General features: G+C 40.0%; 1 protein-coding gene across 4 annotated transcripts in view; it reads left to right on the top strand.

Annotated features, from left to right (window-relative positions):
- The window catches only part of LOC146570285 (receptor-type tyrosine-protein phosphatase zeta-like), a 99,843-nt gene that overhangs the window by 31,680 nt on the left and 52,329 nt on the right, over positions 1 to 15,834 (top strand). For all 4 annotated transcript variants that reach the window (XR_014893451.1, XM_085283222.1, XM_085283224.1 and 1 more), the window contains exons 4-8: positions 3,183 to 3,334; positions 3,949 to 4,044; positions 5,525 to 5,591; positions 5,671 to 5,828; positions 11,202 to 11,352. Coding sequence is in view for 3 of the 4 variants with exons in the window: in XM_085283222.1 (XP_085139348.1) it covers positions 3,183 to 3,334; positions 3,949 to 4,044; positions 5,525 to 5,591; positions 5,671 to 5,828; positions 11,202 to 11,352 (624 nt within the window). In the remaining variant the exon portion in view is untranslated. The remainder of the gene's footprint in view (positions 1 to 3,182; positions 3,335 to 3,948; positions 4,045 to 5,524; positions 5,592 to 5,670; positions 5,829 to 11,201; positions 11,353 to 15,834) is intronic.

The raw sequence follows: 15,834 nt of genomic DNA on the forward strand, positions 1-15,834 counted from the left end.
CAGGTGCTGCTAGAGTATTAAATAGAGAAGATCATCTTTTGATATTCTGTATGTTTCTAATCCATTGTTTTCAGGACATTTTCACTGTGTTGTGGTTGAGTCTTCAATGCAGTAGGCAAAGAATAAAACTGAAAAATCTGGGATATCAAAAACTTGAAGCAGATCTACAGTCATTGCCACTGCAACATCTTGTTTCTTTTCTTTTTGCCATTCTGTTGTAGGGTTGTTCGATATAATGATATATATCGGTTTCGTATTACGTTATCGTTTGTTTCGTGGTGTCGCAAAATAAACAATTTAAGGGAATATTTTTTCAGCGTTTTGATGGTCACTGTAGTGGTAATATTAATTTCTTAAAGTTCTCTCTTTCTCTTATATTTAAAATAACCACACTACGCGACTGTTTTTACACATTGTCATTAGCAACAATGATGGTAAACCCATCGTGTGGCTCCACCTTTGGCTTGTTTATTTTCCACATAAACCTTTCACAATGAAGCTGAAGATCCTGTTGAGATTTTCAAAATAAACTGAAATGATGACAAGCAGAAGGACCATTCAAAACAAATCGAGGACCTTATTTCTAAACGAGGGGCTCCCTCTGTAGCATTGACATGGTTTGGTTTTGAAAAGTCTGACACGGACCAGAAAACTGTAGGGGAGAGTGAGGTAAGATGAGCCACTTTTTACTCATGTTGCCCTGGATGTGAGAAAAAATGACACAGAAATAGAATGATAACATATTCCTTTATTTCAGGATGTCTCCTTTCAAATGTAATGATCAGAATCTATGTCTGATGACGCTGCCCAAAATAATGACCTATTAAAAAAAAATGCTCCTTTGGCTCAACTTGCCCCAGATTAGGGGTAAATTGAACCTAGTCAGTGGGTAAACTGAGCCATCTTGGGGCAAACTGACCATGTAGTTTTTAAAATGTAAAACTGATCATATTGTGAAAAAAAACATTTTAACAGTTGTAAACCTGTGAGAACAAACCTGGAAACTGGTGGTTTCTAAACAAACCACCAGTTCAAAACCATTTATTCAAAAGAACTATTCAATATTCCAATGATCAAGGTTGCAGGGGAATATGAACTGTTGCTCCCTCCTTGCAGTTCCTCCAGCCTGTTGAGGTTGAGGTAGCTTCTTCAGCACATCCTTGCGTGGGAAAGATGCCTCATCATTTTCCTTGAACACAAACGTGGGTTTCTTACTGCTAGTGATCCCTCGGATTCTTCTGAGAAATCTGGCACTCACTTCGTTGTCTGCAAAGCTGTCAACCAGGCCAATGTAATGGTGGCTCCTGGATTTGGATGCAAATCTTACGATGACAAAGTCACCAACTACCAGGTCTGAGACATCTGGTTCACTTCTTTCATCGCTGGAACTCAGCGTGTCAGAAGTGTACTCAGAAGTGTCTTCAAATGGGATGGGAACATCACTCTCCTCAGAGCTGCTTTCCACTGCAATTTTTGTCTGGGTTTGTTTCCTCTTCCACATTCCTTGCTTTTTGTGGATTATTTCTTTTTTGCCTTTCAGTTTATTTGTCCTTTCTTCATGGGCTCTCTCTCTCAATTGCCTGCTTTTCAGGTGTATCAGTCAGGATTCGTGTCTTCACACGCTTTCGATTTGTTTGTTTCCTGGGGTGCTGACTTTTGGGTAAGGGTAGAATATCAGTGGGAGACACATATCGAGCATGGTTGGGGTCACTTCGTGAACCACATGCATGTACAGGGTCTGGTAAAAATCTGGAACTGCTCTGCAAGCTTCTTGATATGCTCTGCTAGCTCCTTCTCCACCTCCTCAGAGAAGACTCTCTTTGCTGAAGCTGTTCCACTATAGCCAACCGATTTGACCTCCTATGTGTCCCTCTTTTTAATATATCTCCTGAGTGTTGACCTGTCAATTTGTCTTTCTTTAGCCACTGATCTTATGGACTTTCCTCCCTTGACTTCACTCGCTGCCCTTTCAATCTCCTCCAGGGGTGTTGAGCCCCAGCTGGTCTTCCGTCTGTAGGTCCTTGGCATGATATCTTTTCTATAATAGTTAACATATGACAAATACAACAAAAGGGTTCAGTATACTGAACTAAAATACTATTTAATAAGTCAGAGCCTTAAATAAATTTCAGTGCCTTATGGTGGGGTAGGTTGAACCATTGGATCAATTTACCCCATAGCCTTTGGCTCACTTTGCCCCATAGCCACCATTTTGAAAAAAACGGGCTAGCTTAGCAATTTAGGCTAATCTTTAGAAAACTTCTTCAGATGATATTATATTTTAGAAACCCACCAACATGTATAATATATCATCTTAGACACAGATACATTTGTTTTAATATTACAGTCAATTTACCTGATATGCAGAAATTTTACTTTGACAAGCAAAAAACATTTTTTTGTGTAATACAGACTTACCCCTTCTCCAATGTGCTCCTCTTTAATATAGCAGGATGGAAATGATGAGTGCTTCCTGGATTTATGGTCACATGACAAAACATGTACACAGTTACCTAGATACAAGGGGTGGTTCAACTTACCCACTGGCTCATCTTACCTCACTCTCCCCTACTATGCAAATTATGCATGAAACCGGTCCCCACCTCAGACTCAAACACGGCAAACCTCTTCTACCACCTACGCAAGAATAGTGTGAAAGAGTATGGAGAGAGTTTATGGATGAAAAGCAAAAAAAAAAGCCATCATGTGCTAAAAATAAACCTTAGACTCAAACGTTAGAACAGGCTTTTCCCTGTGTAATAAATAATCACAAAGAAAATTCTGTCCGTTACAACTTGTGTCTAAAAATGTACAGTTTCACGCATCAGTCAAAACACTCAACTCCAAGTGTACGACGCCCACCTGAAAACACTTCACGCAAGTCGAGTTGCCCAAGATTCACAGAATTTACAGAAAATGTAAAATTTTTGTCATATATATCGTTGTCATGACAATAAATGTCTTATATTGGGATATGAGATTTTGGTCATATCGCACAGCGCTATTCTGTTGTAGACTTACTAGTATGCTTTTGCCCGACCCAGTTTGGGTCACGCAAGCTGTTGTACAAATGGCATCTCTCTTTATACATTAGTCTCAATGTAGCCTTTTAATAGCAATTATAAAATAAAGAAAACTCAGTCTCACACGTGCCATTTTTTCTCACATATCTTTTCTGTTAGTGACCGTCAATGTGGATGGTGACTTCTATGTCAGTGGAGCAGGTCTCAGGTCAAAGGTCAAGGTGGGGTGCATCACTTTCCACTGGGGGTGCTGCAATGCTTCTTCAGAGGGGTCAGAACATAGTCTGAATGGTGTCAAATACCCTCTAGAGGTGAGTCAGCTTATGTGAGTAGTGTTCAGCTTGGTAATGACCTAAATGTTAAATATTACTTACAGACTCAAATTCATCTGTTATGATCAGGAGAATTTAAACTATATCTATAAGTTCAGCTCTGTCCAGAAATGAAGCATTCAGCTATGTTAAACTCTAAGATCAATCTAAATATCATTAGCTGTCTTTATTATTGTGTTTTCATCACAGTTTTGTTCTGTCTTTATTTAATGATAGATTAATTAGTATTATTTACTATTTTTTGTTTTACCTCTGCAACCTTTGTTCCATTTTTATAATTTTATTTTCATTTTATTTGCTCTACTTAATTTAGTTTTATATTATTTCTTGTATTGTTTTGTTTACTACTTGACATGATGCATCTCAAGGCATTTACTTAAATATGATAAAAAATAATGTTATAATATTATATAACATTATAACCAGAATTCTTATAAAGCAACAATAAAATATCATCCTAATTTAAAACAAAATCATTTCATATTTTTAAAAAGGACCTTTACAAAAAGAAATTCAGTGTCTGAATTAAACAATCTCACTGGACTGATAGACTCAACTTGTTGGTGTTTATTTTTTTCTGTTTACTCCTGTAGATGCAAATATACTGTTATGACCCACTTCGATTTGATTCTTTGGATGAAAGCATCAAGGCTGGAGGCAGAATCACAGCACTCGCTGTTCTATTTGAGGTTTGTGGTGTGTGCATGTGTTCACTACAAGGCATATTGTTATGTGCTGAGAACAGGTTTAGAGGTTTGTATGACTTGTGTGCTTAAAGAGTAAAGCATTGAAATTCAAAAAGCTATTCAATGCATGCGTGACAATAGAAGAAGAAAGGTATTACAATAATTAAAATAAAATAAAAGTTAAGCTTGAATAAGTTACTGCAATCATTGAGGAACTTAGCATGGAGCCGCTACTCCTCTGTTGAAAAGAGCTGATTGGGGGCTTTTTAATTCACAACAGGTAAACAGATGTTCAAAGTGATACTGCCAGTGTATGTAGTATCGTGGCTTTGTCCTGTCTTCCTACCCTAACCCCATCCAGTCACAGCAGATGATCATCCTGAGCCTGGATCTGTTGTAGGTTTCTTACTGTTAAAAGTTGTGCTGAGAAGTTTTTCCTTCTCACTTCCACCAAAGCACTTGTTCATAGGGGGTCATATGACCGCTGGGGTTTTCTTTGCTTTGCACACAGAGGGTCGTTTGATTCTTTATATTATTGTAGGGTCTTTACCTTACAATACAAAATGCTTTGAGGAAATTGTTGTTGTGATTTGCCACTATATAAATAACATTGAATTGAATAGTAATGTTCAATCATTAGACTGAAGGTTTATTTTTATTGTTGGTTTATGATCATTGCTGTGTTCTTGTCTGTGTGCTTATGTTCAGTGTCAGGGTTCATACTGAGCATAGTAAATACTTTTTCTTAACATGCAGTCTGCTTTGTGCAGTCATGTTGCCTCTGGCCATGTTGGCATGTTAGAACTGTGAAAGGTCAGGTTGGAACAAATCTAAGACGAATGCCTCATGTGAAACAGCAGGGAATATCTGTGTGTCTTTCCAGCTAAAGCTTGGGCATAAAAACTACCAGTTAACTACCAGTTTTGTTTCTTGCCAGCAACTTTGGCAGTAACTGGGTCATAAATAATCTTCTTCTCATCGTTTTCTTTTTTTTTCTCTCAAAATTCCAAAAATGTGGACGCTTTGTTGGTGAAAGCAGTGTAACCATGAAAGTTCTGGTTTTGAATATGTCCTATAGTCTTGTTTAATATTCCCTTTGTGTTCCTTTTGTTTTTCTTAACTTTATGGTAAAATAATAAATGGAGCATTTAACAGTGCAAGATCATACATATCTTTAGCAGAACCTATATCTAAAACATAAAATCCATGACATGATGTTATGTTTATAATTTTGAGAGGAAAGGGTTGTACGTTGTTTGTTTTATTTATTCCTTCATATTTTATTACTTTGTTAACTTACAAAGTTTCAGTCATAGGAACTTATAGTTTTACAGTATACTGGCTGTCCTGTTTATTTTCTGTTTTTTTTTCCAATGGTATTAGTGTTGTTATATTTGTTAGTAAAGCTATTTTAAGATATTCATTTAGAACCTGTATGTATATGTGTGATTTATCTGAAGTAATTATGTTTTCCTTTTCACAGATAAGCACTGAAGACAACATGAACTACGCTGCTATAATAGAAGGCATCAACAGTGTGAGCAGATATGGTACAGCAGGTGGTTTTTTGTGTTTTCTCTTACCTTTTCTTGTGTTGTGTGTTTTTAAGCTGTCTTGTTTACTGTCCAGGAAAGAGTGCCAGGGTTTCACCCTTCACCCTGCAAGGTCTTCTGCCAAACTCCACTGAAAAATACTTTATCTATAATGGCTCTCTGACTACGCCACCTTGCAGCGAGATTGTTGAGTGGATCATCTTCAAGAACACAGTAGCCATCTCCGATGACCAGGTGACAAATCCAGTTCCAGTACATTTAAATTAAAATGTATACATTTTCACTTTCTATTTTGAAATCTGCTTCAAATCCTGCATGTTGTTTATTATTTTTATATTCTTGTTTTAAATGGTAACCTTCTTTATATTGATTTCTAAATGACTGCACCACTTTAGGCAATAAAATATGATGCTAGCTTTTACTGTAAACATACAGTAGAATTTAAACATATTGTAAACATAACTTTCTCAGTATAATAGAGGGGTCTTTTTGCCTTAAGTGGCTCGACAAAACCTAAAAGCCCAGTTGGAGATAATGGGTATCATGACGGAAGTTATCTGAAGTTTCTATTAGGCTAGGCTTTCACCTTCAGGGTCTGTGCATGCTCACTCTAAAAATACAGTGGCTTGCAAAAGTATTCGACCCCCTTGAACTTTCCCACATTTTGTCACATTACAGCCACAAACATGAATCAATTTTATTGGAATTCCACGTGAAAGACCAACACAAAGTGGTGTACACGTGAGAAGTGGAACAAAAATCATACATGATTCCAAACATTTTTTACAAATAAATAACTGCAAAGTGGGGTGTGTGTAATTATTCAGCCCCCTGAGTCAATACTTTGTAGAACCACCTTTTGCGTTTGTGAACAGCAGTTTTCAGATCTTGCCACAGGTTCTCGATTGGATTTAGATCTGGACTTTGACTGGGCCATTCTAACACATGGATATGTTTTGTTTTAAACCGTTCCATTGTTGCCCTGGCTTTATGTTTAGGGTCGTTGTCCTGCTGGAAGGTGAACCTCTGCCCCAGTCTCAAGTCTTTTGCAGACTCCAAGAGGTTTTCTTCCAAGATTGCCCTGTATTTGGCTCCATCCATCTTCCCATCAACTCTGACCAGCCTCCCTGTCCCTGCTGAAGAGAAGCATCCCCAGAGCATGATGCTGCCGCCACCATATTTGACAGTGGGGATGGTGTGTTCAGAGTGATGTGCAGTGTTAGTTTTCCGCCACACATAGCGTTTTGTATTTTGGCCAAAAAGTTCCACTTTGGTCTCATCTGACCAGAGCACCTTCTTCCACATGTTTGCTGTGTCCCCCACATGGCTTGTGGCAAACTGCAAACGGCACTTCTTATGGTTTTCTGTTAACAATGGCTTTGTTCTTGCCACTCTTCCATAAAGGCCAACTTTGTGCAGTGCACGACTAATAGTTGTCCTATGGACAGATTCCCCCACCTGAGCTGTAGATCTCTGCAGCTCGTCCAGAGTCACCATGGGCCTCTTGGCTGCATTTCTGATCAGCGCTCTCCTTGTTCGGCCTGTGAGTTTAGGTGGACGGCCTTGTCTTGGTAGGTTTACAGTTGTGCCGTACACCTTCCATTTCTGAACGATCGCTTGAACAGTGCTCCGTGGGATGTTCAAGGCTTGGGAAATCTTGTTGTAGCCTAAGCCTGCTTTACATTTCTCAATAACTTTATCCCTGACCTGTCTGGTGTGTTCTTTGGACTTCATGGTGTTGTTGCTCCTAATATTCTCTTAGACAACCTCTGAGGCCGTCACAGGGCAGCTGTATTTGTACTGACATTAGATCACACACAGGTGCACTCTATTTAGTCATTAGCACTCATCAGGCAATGTCTATGGGCAACTGACTGCACTCAGACCAAAGGGGGCTGAATAATTACGCACACCCCACTTTGCAGTTTGTTTGTTTTTTTAATGTTTGGAATCATGTATGATTTTCGTTCCACTTCTCACGTGTACACCACTTTGTGTTGGTCTTTCACGTGGAATTCCAATAAAACTGATTCATGTTTGTGGCTGTAATGTGACAAAATGTGGGAAAGTTCAAGGGGACCAAATACTTTTGAAAGCCACTGTAGGTGTTTTGTGGTTCATGTAACTCTGTTTCCACACAGAATGAGCTTGGAGTCCTGCTGGCTATTTACATTTAAACATTAAAGGTTACCATCCATTAACCTAATAAATAAAATTAAAAGACAGGGAAACAGTTTATTGGCAGATCATAGTGGAAATAAGTTTATTGCTTGAATAGACAGTATTGTTTTGTGTTTTGTGTTCTAAAAGCTGTAATTCCAACAGTGTAAAACACACACAGTTTGCATCACACTGGACAAATCACCACATTAAACAATAAACTGAAGTTGGTGTCATAAACACTAACAACTACATGGGGAAGGGGGCAGATGGGATGGACACTCACTGAAAACTGCGACTCGATAGAGGAATCGATAGAAAAAAACCCCAAAACAATTATTCCTATGTTCGTAAGCAACCCTTTAAAGAGATATTTAGGTTTCACAACAGAGAGGGGCAAGAGAGAGAGAAAGGGCGAGACAGACAGAGCATGACTGAACCCCATACAGAAGCAGTCTTTGCTTCAAACAATTATTGGCTTACAGAAGGTTTCTGAGCTATTCAGACTTGATGAAGCACATTAGACCCACATAATTGCATGTACCTGCACAAACATGTAGATGCATACAAAAGGTTTTCAACAAAAACATTCCACCATGATCCCTGCTGAGGACCAGATGTTGTTTCCAACCTGACTCATTCACTTCAAACACAGCTACCATTAGATAGGTTTCACTCTGGTGAACTGGTGACTCGGCAACACAAAAAGACCTGGATGTCCATGGAAGACAACAGTGGTGGGTGATCACAGAATCATTTCCATGGTGAAGAGAAACCCCTTCACAACAGCCAACCAAGTGAACAACACTCTCCAGGAGGCATATCAATATCCAAGTCTACCATAAAGAGAAGAGTGCTTGAAAGTAAATACAGAGGGTTCACTGGAAGGTGCAAGCAACTCATAAACTTTAAGGCTAGATTAGATTTTACTAAAACACATCTAAAAAGCACAGAATGATGGCAAGAAAAGAGTATGGAGAGGGCATGGAACAGCTCACAATCCAAAGCATATCCAGGCAATATGATGGCTTGGCCGTGCATGGCTGCCAAAGGCACTGGGACACTAGTGTCTGACACAGGACAGAAGCAGCCGAATGAATTCGGAGTTTTTCAGAGACATACTGTCTGCTCACATCCAGCTAAATGGAGTCAAATTGATTGGGTTTCATAATACAGATGGACAATGACCCAAAACATACAGCCTAAGCAACACAGGAGTTTATTAAAGGAAAGAATTGGAATATTGTTGAATGGCCAAGTCAGTCACCTGATCTCAACCCTTTTGAGCATTTCAATTGCTGAAGACATCTCTGTGCAGAAGCCCCACGCTGGCAGCTAATATATATATATTAGGGGTGCAACGATACACAAAATTCACGGTTCGGTTCGGTTCGATACTTTGGTGTCACGGTTCGATATTTTTTCGATACAAAAAAAATGTTCATGCATTTTTAATTTGTCATTTATTAAAATTATAAATATATATTTTAACTCAAAAGTACAGTTTTTAAATTTAACCCTAACCCTAACCCTTGTGCGCGTTTTTTATTTTGACAGCGAATGCGCACCTGCGGACCACTTATGTGCAGCCCTGGTTATTTAGCTCGTCATATTGCAGCCACAGAAATTATTTTGTCCATGAAACCATAAAGCTGCACTTTCTTTTTGCCTTATAGTCTGATTTGTCATAACTTCTCCGTTTTGTGGTAAGCTTTTATTTGGCTGTCACTTCTTCACCCTGACCTGTCTTATTTGGCTCAGCAGAACTGAAATGCTTTTACACGCGCACTCACATAAGCTCAGCGATTCTCTGCGCGATCAACCTCTCACATGTTTAAGCTGCGGGAGATTTCACTTGTCATGTTTGCATAGTAAGCTAACGATTAATAAGACGATGTCAGAGGAATTGGTGCACAAATTATCATCACTCACAGATCAGTGCTGTCGCTCTCTATACACAGTTCGCACGATTGCAAAGTGAAAGCAAAAAAACAAGCGCAAATTCAAACGCGACTTCAATATGTCACATATTGACAGTGGCTCACCGATGCCAATGACATAATTACCCAGCTACATTTCCGAAAGAATGCAAAAGCATTGACATATATTTTTCCTACAATAGCCCGACGGGCAGGGAAGAGATAGATTTTGGTAGCCCGACTGAAAAAATCGCTAGCTCCGGGACGTCGGGCTAGCGATATTGCGAGCCCTGTATCTGATTGAGGAATCACTCATCTTTGGAAAAGAGAGTTTATTACAGAGAAATGTCTCTTTCCAAAATAAAAGCTATACTATCCGCTTCTTCTGGGCTATATTCTCAGCAGCATAAGGAGAATCATGTGCTAACAGCTGTCTAAATGACTCGGCTAAAGTTAGTAGCATGCTTGTTGTTTTTGTCTTTGCACTAGGATGATGTCGGTGTAAATGTGCAGTCATATTCGTTGTGTTCCCACTAGTGCTTTCAGGTTAATCTCGTTGAAATGACCTTAACGCCACAACACGGCAAATCTCCGTTAACGAGCTACCGCCGATCGCTCCGTGCATGGGGCTAGACGGCCAACACGTTAACGAGCTAACTGCGCTAACACACTAGTTCACACCAATGTAATTGAGCATTGCGTGGCACATCCAACATACTGTTTTACTTTAGTCCATGACTCGCTTACCTTCAGGGTCATACGTCACATGAAAACCAAAATAATTCCAAACGCCAGATCTGAATGAGGGTCAATTTGCCTGTTGGAAGTAGAGCTTAGCTTCTGTCTCGCTAGCTTGCCCTGTGCTCTTCCTTCTGACTATGCTGTCTGTGTGGAGCGCTCAGTGGATCTGCGCTCGACAGTGCAGCCTAGGCGGAGTAGTCGAACACAGATTCACTGAGCGCTCCACACAGACAGCATCGTCAGAAGGAAAATTGATAAAATTAATTACAAATGTTGTATTGTTCGATACATATGCGTACCGAACCGAAAGCACTGTATCGAACGGTTCAATATCGATACGAATATCGTTGCACCCCTAATATATATATATATATATATATATAAAGATTATTTGGAACTGTGAGTGATGCAAAGCTGATGTAGTAAAGTGCAAAAAAAATAATGTTGGAAATTAGATTAGCGAGTCACCTTTGAGTCTTTAGTGGGGCATGTAGTCAGATATAGTTTTGAAGTTTGAATACCTTAAAAGAATCTTTTATTGTTGCCCATTCTTTTTCAAAGACGTTCACCATCATAAAAATTTCGAGGAGTTTAATAAGAAATATTTTTAGGCTACCTTTTCCTTTGTTTATTTTATTCCCAAAGTCTTTTCTGTAAAAGAACCTGCTGAAATCACAACCCCACAGTTAGTGCAACCTCACAGTACAATCACTCCTAATTATTAGGTAACCATTCATGGCAGAGTGCTGAACTCATGTTTATAACTGTATTGATTCCTCTGTTGCAGCTGGTAATGTTCTGTGAGGTGATGACGATGCAGCAGGCTGGATATGTGATGCTGATGGACTACCTGCAGAACAACTACAGGGAGCAGCAGGAGCAATTTATGGGTCTGGTGTTCTCCTCTTATACGGGCACTGAGGAGATCTTCACACGGGGTTTGTATCCAGATTTTTGTTTCTTAGGACAGTCATTTATACCAAGGGCTCTAGTCATCTGAATGAAATCGTATTTGACTGAAAACTAGTGATGTGCGGATCGATACTGAAATATCGATTCCTCCAATACCAGTCATTTATGTTCTAGAATCGATTCTCATATTAAAATATCAATATTTTAGTAATTTATGGTAAATTTGTAGTTTATCATTAACAGGAACACAGTGGAAAGCAGCTATATCATTTGGATTGTCTACATTGGAAGGAACTACTTTCTCTTCCGCCTTTCATAGTCATGTGCGAAATACGGCTGTATAAATGTATAAATGTGTCGCAGCCCCTTGTCGTGCACACTCACAACAGTGTCTGGGCGTAAATGGAGTCATGTGCAGACGTATTTTACCTCCACAAACAGCCAAGACGCGGTTTGCGATACATGTGGCAAGACCACTAACCTCGTCAAACACCTCACTGTAAATCATATCACAGAATATGACGAGCGTATGTTGAGTCGAACTGAAGAGGAGGAGAGGGGTAGGTGCCGCTAGGGCGAGACAGATGTCTCTCGTGGAGGCCTTTAGTGCTGCAGCCAGGCAACATGCTCAAATGGCACACAACTTCAGTTTTTTATATGATAATTCTGCATTATTAAGTGATAAGAACAAGTAATCTGAGGTCCTGTAATCATTATGAAGCTATAATTTGAGATACAATAAAAGATACAGTAAAAAAAAAAAGTTTTTGTACAACGTATCGGTATCGGATCAGTATCACCGATGCCACCCTGAATTTTACTTGGTATTGGATCGGAAAGGAAATCAGTGGTATCGCACATCACTACTTGCAAATGTTTTCTCTGATTAAATACATCAGCTGAATTGTGTAGAATACATAGTGTTTGCCTTTTTAACCTAAAGACATATAAAGCTAGTATTTGCAGAATTTTAAATAATTTTAACTTTGTTATTTAAAATTGAAATCATGATATACTTTTTAGACTAAATCATATTCCATATGCATGAAGCAGGTTGAAGCATTAGTTGAGGCAGAGCTACTAACAGAGGTTGACGCCTGTAAATCTTTGGGCTGGATGTACCTGTCGTCATAAAATTATTACCTGAAATAAGTTAACACAAAAGTTGTTGGAGCATCCAAACAGACAGGTTTTCTTGTTGTTTTTGGTGACAGACCTTGTTGGAAGCTGAGATGTGGCGGTCAAACTACTGAAAACTTAAAAACCGTAAATCCTCCACTTTAGCCATGATAGAAACTTTTTTCACATGGTATTGATTAGTTTGGAACAAGTAGCAACTGAAGAACAGGGCTTAAAAATGAATTTAGTGTGGGATTCAGTTTTCCAATCAAGCTTACTAGAATTACCATTTAACTTTCTTAAATATGGGGACCTGTGGCTCCAAAAAATGAACATAGCAGCAGCCAAAATGCTAGATGATGGTAATGGGTGGCAGCAGAGTGGCCACCTCCATCTTACATGTACAGTAATCCAGTAATTGTAAACAGTAATTGACCTCGTAATCACAATTCTAGCTTACCTAAAGAACTTATTCAGATAAAATAACCCACCCATCACTTTAATCACACTCTAGATCTTGTTTTAACATATGGCATAGAAACTAAACATTTAACAGTGTTTTCCGAAAACCCTCTCTTGTCTGATCATTTCCTAAAAACATTTATGTTTACAATATTGATTACACAGCAGTGGGGAGTAGACTTCATCACAGTAGATGTCTTTCTGAAAGTGCTGTAACTGACTTTAAGAATATAATATACCTGCTGTTATCTTCTTCAATGCCCTGTACCAACACAGAGCAGAGCAGCTAGCTGAACGCTACTCAAACAGAGGTCGATTATCTTGTTAATAATTTTACCTCCTCACTTTGTATGACCCTGGATACTTTAGCTCTTGTGAAAAACAGCTGAAATCAAATCACAAGTACTTGACTCCTTGGTATAATTCTCAAACACATAGCTTAAAGCTGATAACTCGTAAGCTGCAGAGGAAATGGAGAGAAACCTTTTGGATGGTGCCAGTAGTATCCCATTAAGGAATGATGGCCATCTTCAACCAAAACGCTGACACAAATGTGACACAGGAACTGTCAGTCATTAGTCTCTGTCCCGCCTCTTCCCTTTGATACATGGCTACAATGCAAAATCAGGGTTTCCAAAAAGTTGATTCTGTTCATCTGGATGTAGCGTTTTGTGGGAGAAATGTTTCATCACTCATCCAAGTGACTTCTTCAGTCTCAGCTGACTGCAGGTTTCCCCAATCTTATAAACAGTACATTTGCATAATGACTGAAACCAGCCCACTGAAGGAACAGTGGGCTGGGAGGTCAGTTCCTTAATCTTAATTATGCAAATTCTTATGACCATTGATCAACAACCACTGATCAAAGCCCACTGATCAATGGCCATGAGTACCATTCACAGAGAGTTGGGGAATGGCTGCAATCACAGCATTGTAAGATGGCAAAAGATGTACCCTTAGGCCCCCTCCTTGATTCAGAGATGGTCTTTCCCTTTTCATGTAAATAGCCTCCTTGACTCCGCGCTCAAACCAGCGTTCCTCCCTGTCCAAGATGTGTACATCCTCATAATTGAAAGAGTATCCACTGGCCTGTAGGTGTGAATAGACTGCAGAGTCCTGGCCTGATGAGGTGGCTCTTCTGTGTTGTGCTATCCGCTTCGCCAGAGGTTGTTTGGTTTCCCCGATGTATAAATCCTGGCAATCCTCCAGGCACTTAACAGCGTGCACTATGTTACTCTGTTTGGGGGACCCGATCCTTGGGGTGGACCAGTTTTTGGCGCAGCGTGTTTTGGGGTTTAAAAGAGACCCGGTGTTTAGAAAAAATGCGTTTCAACTGCTCTGATACTCCTGACACATATGGGATCACTACAGGTTTTCGCTTGGGCAGCAGTTGTCCTTCTCTCCTGGATCGGCTGAAGCTTTCTTTAGGTGTCTTTCCAGCTTTGACAAAAGTCCAGCTAGGATAATCACATTTACTCAGGGCCTTCTTGATGTGCTGTTCTTCTGCCTCCCTGGCCGCTGTGTCTGTGGGGATGGTATGTGCTCTGTGTTGGAGCGTCCTGATGACACCCAGTTTGTGCTCCAGTGGATGATGACAGTGAAACCTTAGATACTGATCCGTATGTGTAGGTTTACGGTACACGTCAGCTTTTAGATGTCCCTCATTACTGATGGAAATCTCACAGTCTAAGAAGGCTAACCTGCCACTTTTCATATCCTCCCTGGTGAATTTGATTTGTCGGTCCACCGAGTTAATGTGATCCGTGAATTGTGGTACGTCCTGAGATTTGATTTTTACCCAGGTGTCATCCACATACCTGAACCAATGGCTTGGTGGTGTTCCAGGGTAGGATAGCAGAGCCCTCTTTTCCACTTCTTCCATGTACAAATTGGCCACGATGGATGAAACTGGGGAGCCTATGGCACACCCATGTTTCTGCCTGTAGAACTGACCCTTGTATGTGAAGTAGGTGGAATGAAGACACAGTTCCAAAAGCAAACACACTTGGTCAATGCTGAGAGTGGTCCTGTTGCTGAGGTTGGTGTCATCCTGTAATCTCTTACGGACTACCTCCAACGCTTCCGTGACTGGGATACAAGTGAAGAGAGATGTAACGTTGTACGATACCATGGTTTCATCTGCCTCCATAATGACATCTCTCACCTTCTCAACAAAATCCAGGGTGTTCTGGATGTGGTGTTCAGAGCTGCCCACCAGCGGGTTGAGGATCGAAGCCAGAAACTTGGAGGTGTTATAGGTGACCGAGTTTACGTGAAAAGGGAAAGACCATCTCTGAATCGAGGAGGGAGCCTAGGGGTACATCTTTCGCCATCTTACAATGCTGTGATTGCAGCCATTCCCCAACTCTCTGTGAATGGTACTCATGGCCATTGATCAATGGTCTTTGATCAGTGGGTTTTGGTCAGTGGTTGTTGGTCATGGGAATTTGCATAATTAAGATTAAGGAACTGACCTCCCAGCCCACTGTTCCTTCAGTGGGCTGGTTTCAGTCATTATGCAAATGTATGTTTATAAGATTGGGGAAACCTGCAGTCAGCTGAGACTGAAGAAGTCACTTGGATGAGTGACGAAACGTTTCTCCCACAAAACGCTACATCCAGATGAACAACAACTTTTTGGAGATTTACTTTCCTGGATGACTGAGAATATATCAAGACAAAATCAGGGTTAAAAGTCTGAAAGGGAGGGAAAAAATGCCCTGAAACTGAAAAGGGGGGTTTGAAACTGAAAAAAGGGAATTTGAAGCCCCCCAAAAATTGAAACTGTAAAAAAACTAAATTGCATAATTTTGTAGTAAACAAACGGCAGACACCGTTGAGCCATTACAACAGATTTTAGGGTTCCCCACCTCCTGAATCCCACTTTCCTACTCATTTTCCTGTTTAGAAGCAAATTCACACTCTAC

This window comes from Mchenga conophoros, linkage group LG7, assembly GCF_057382185.1.
Source record: "Mchenga conophoros isolate Kocher_MC1m ecotype Shallow Benthic linkage group LG7, M_conophoros_male_GT1.1, whole genome shotgun sequence".
Taxonomy (NCBI): domain Eukaryota; kingdom Metazoa; phylum Chordata; class Actinopteri; order Cichliformes; family Cichlidae; genus Mchenga; species Mchenga conophoros.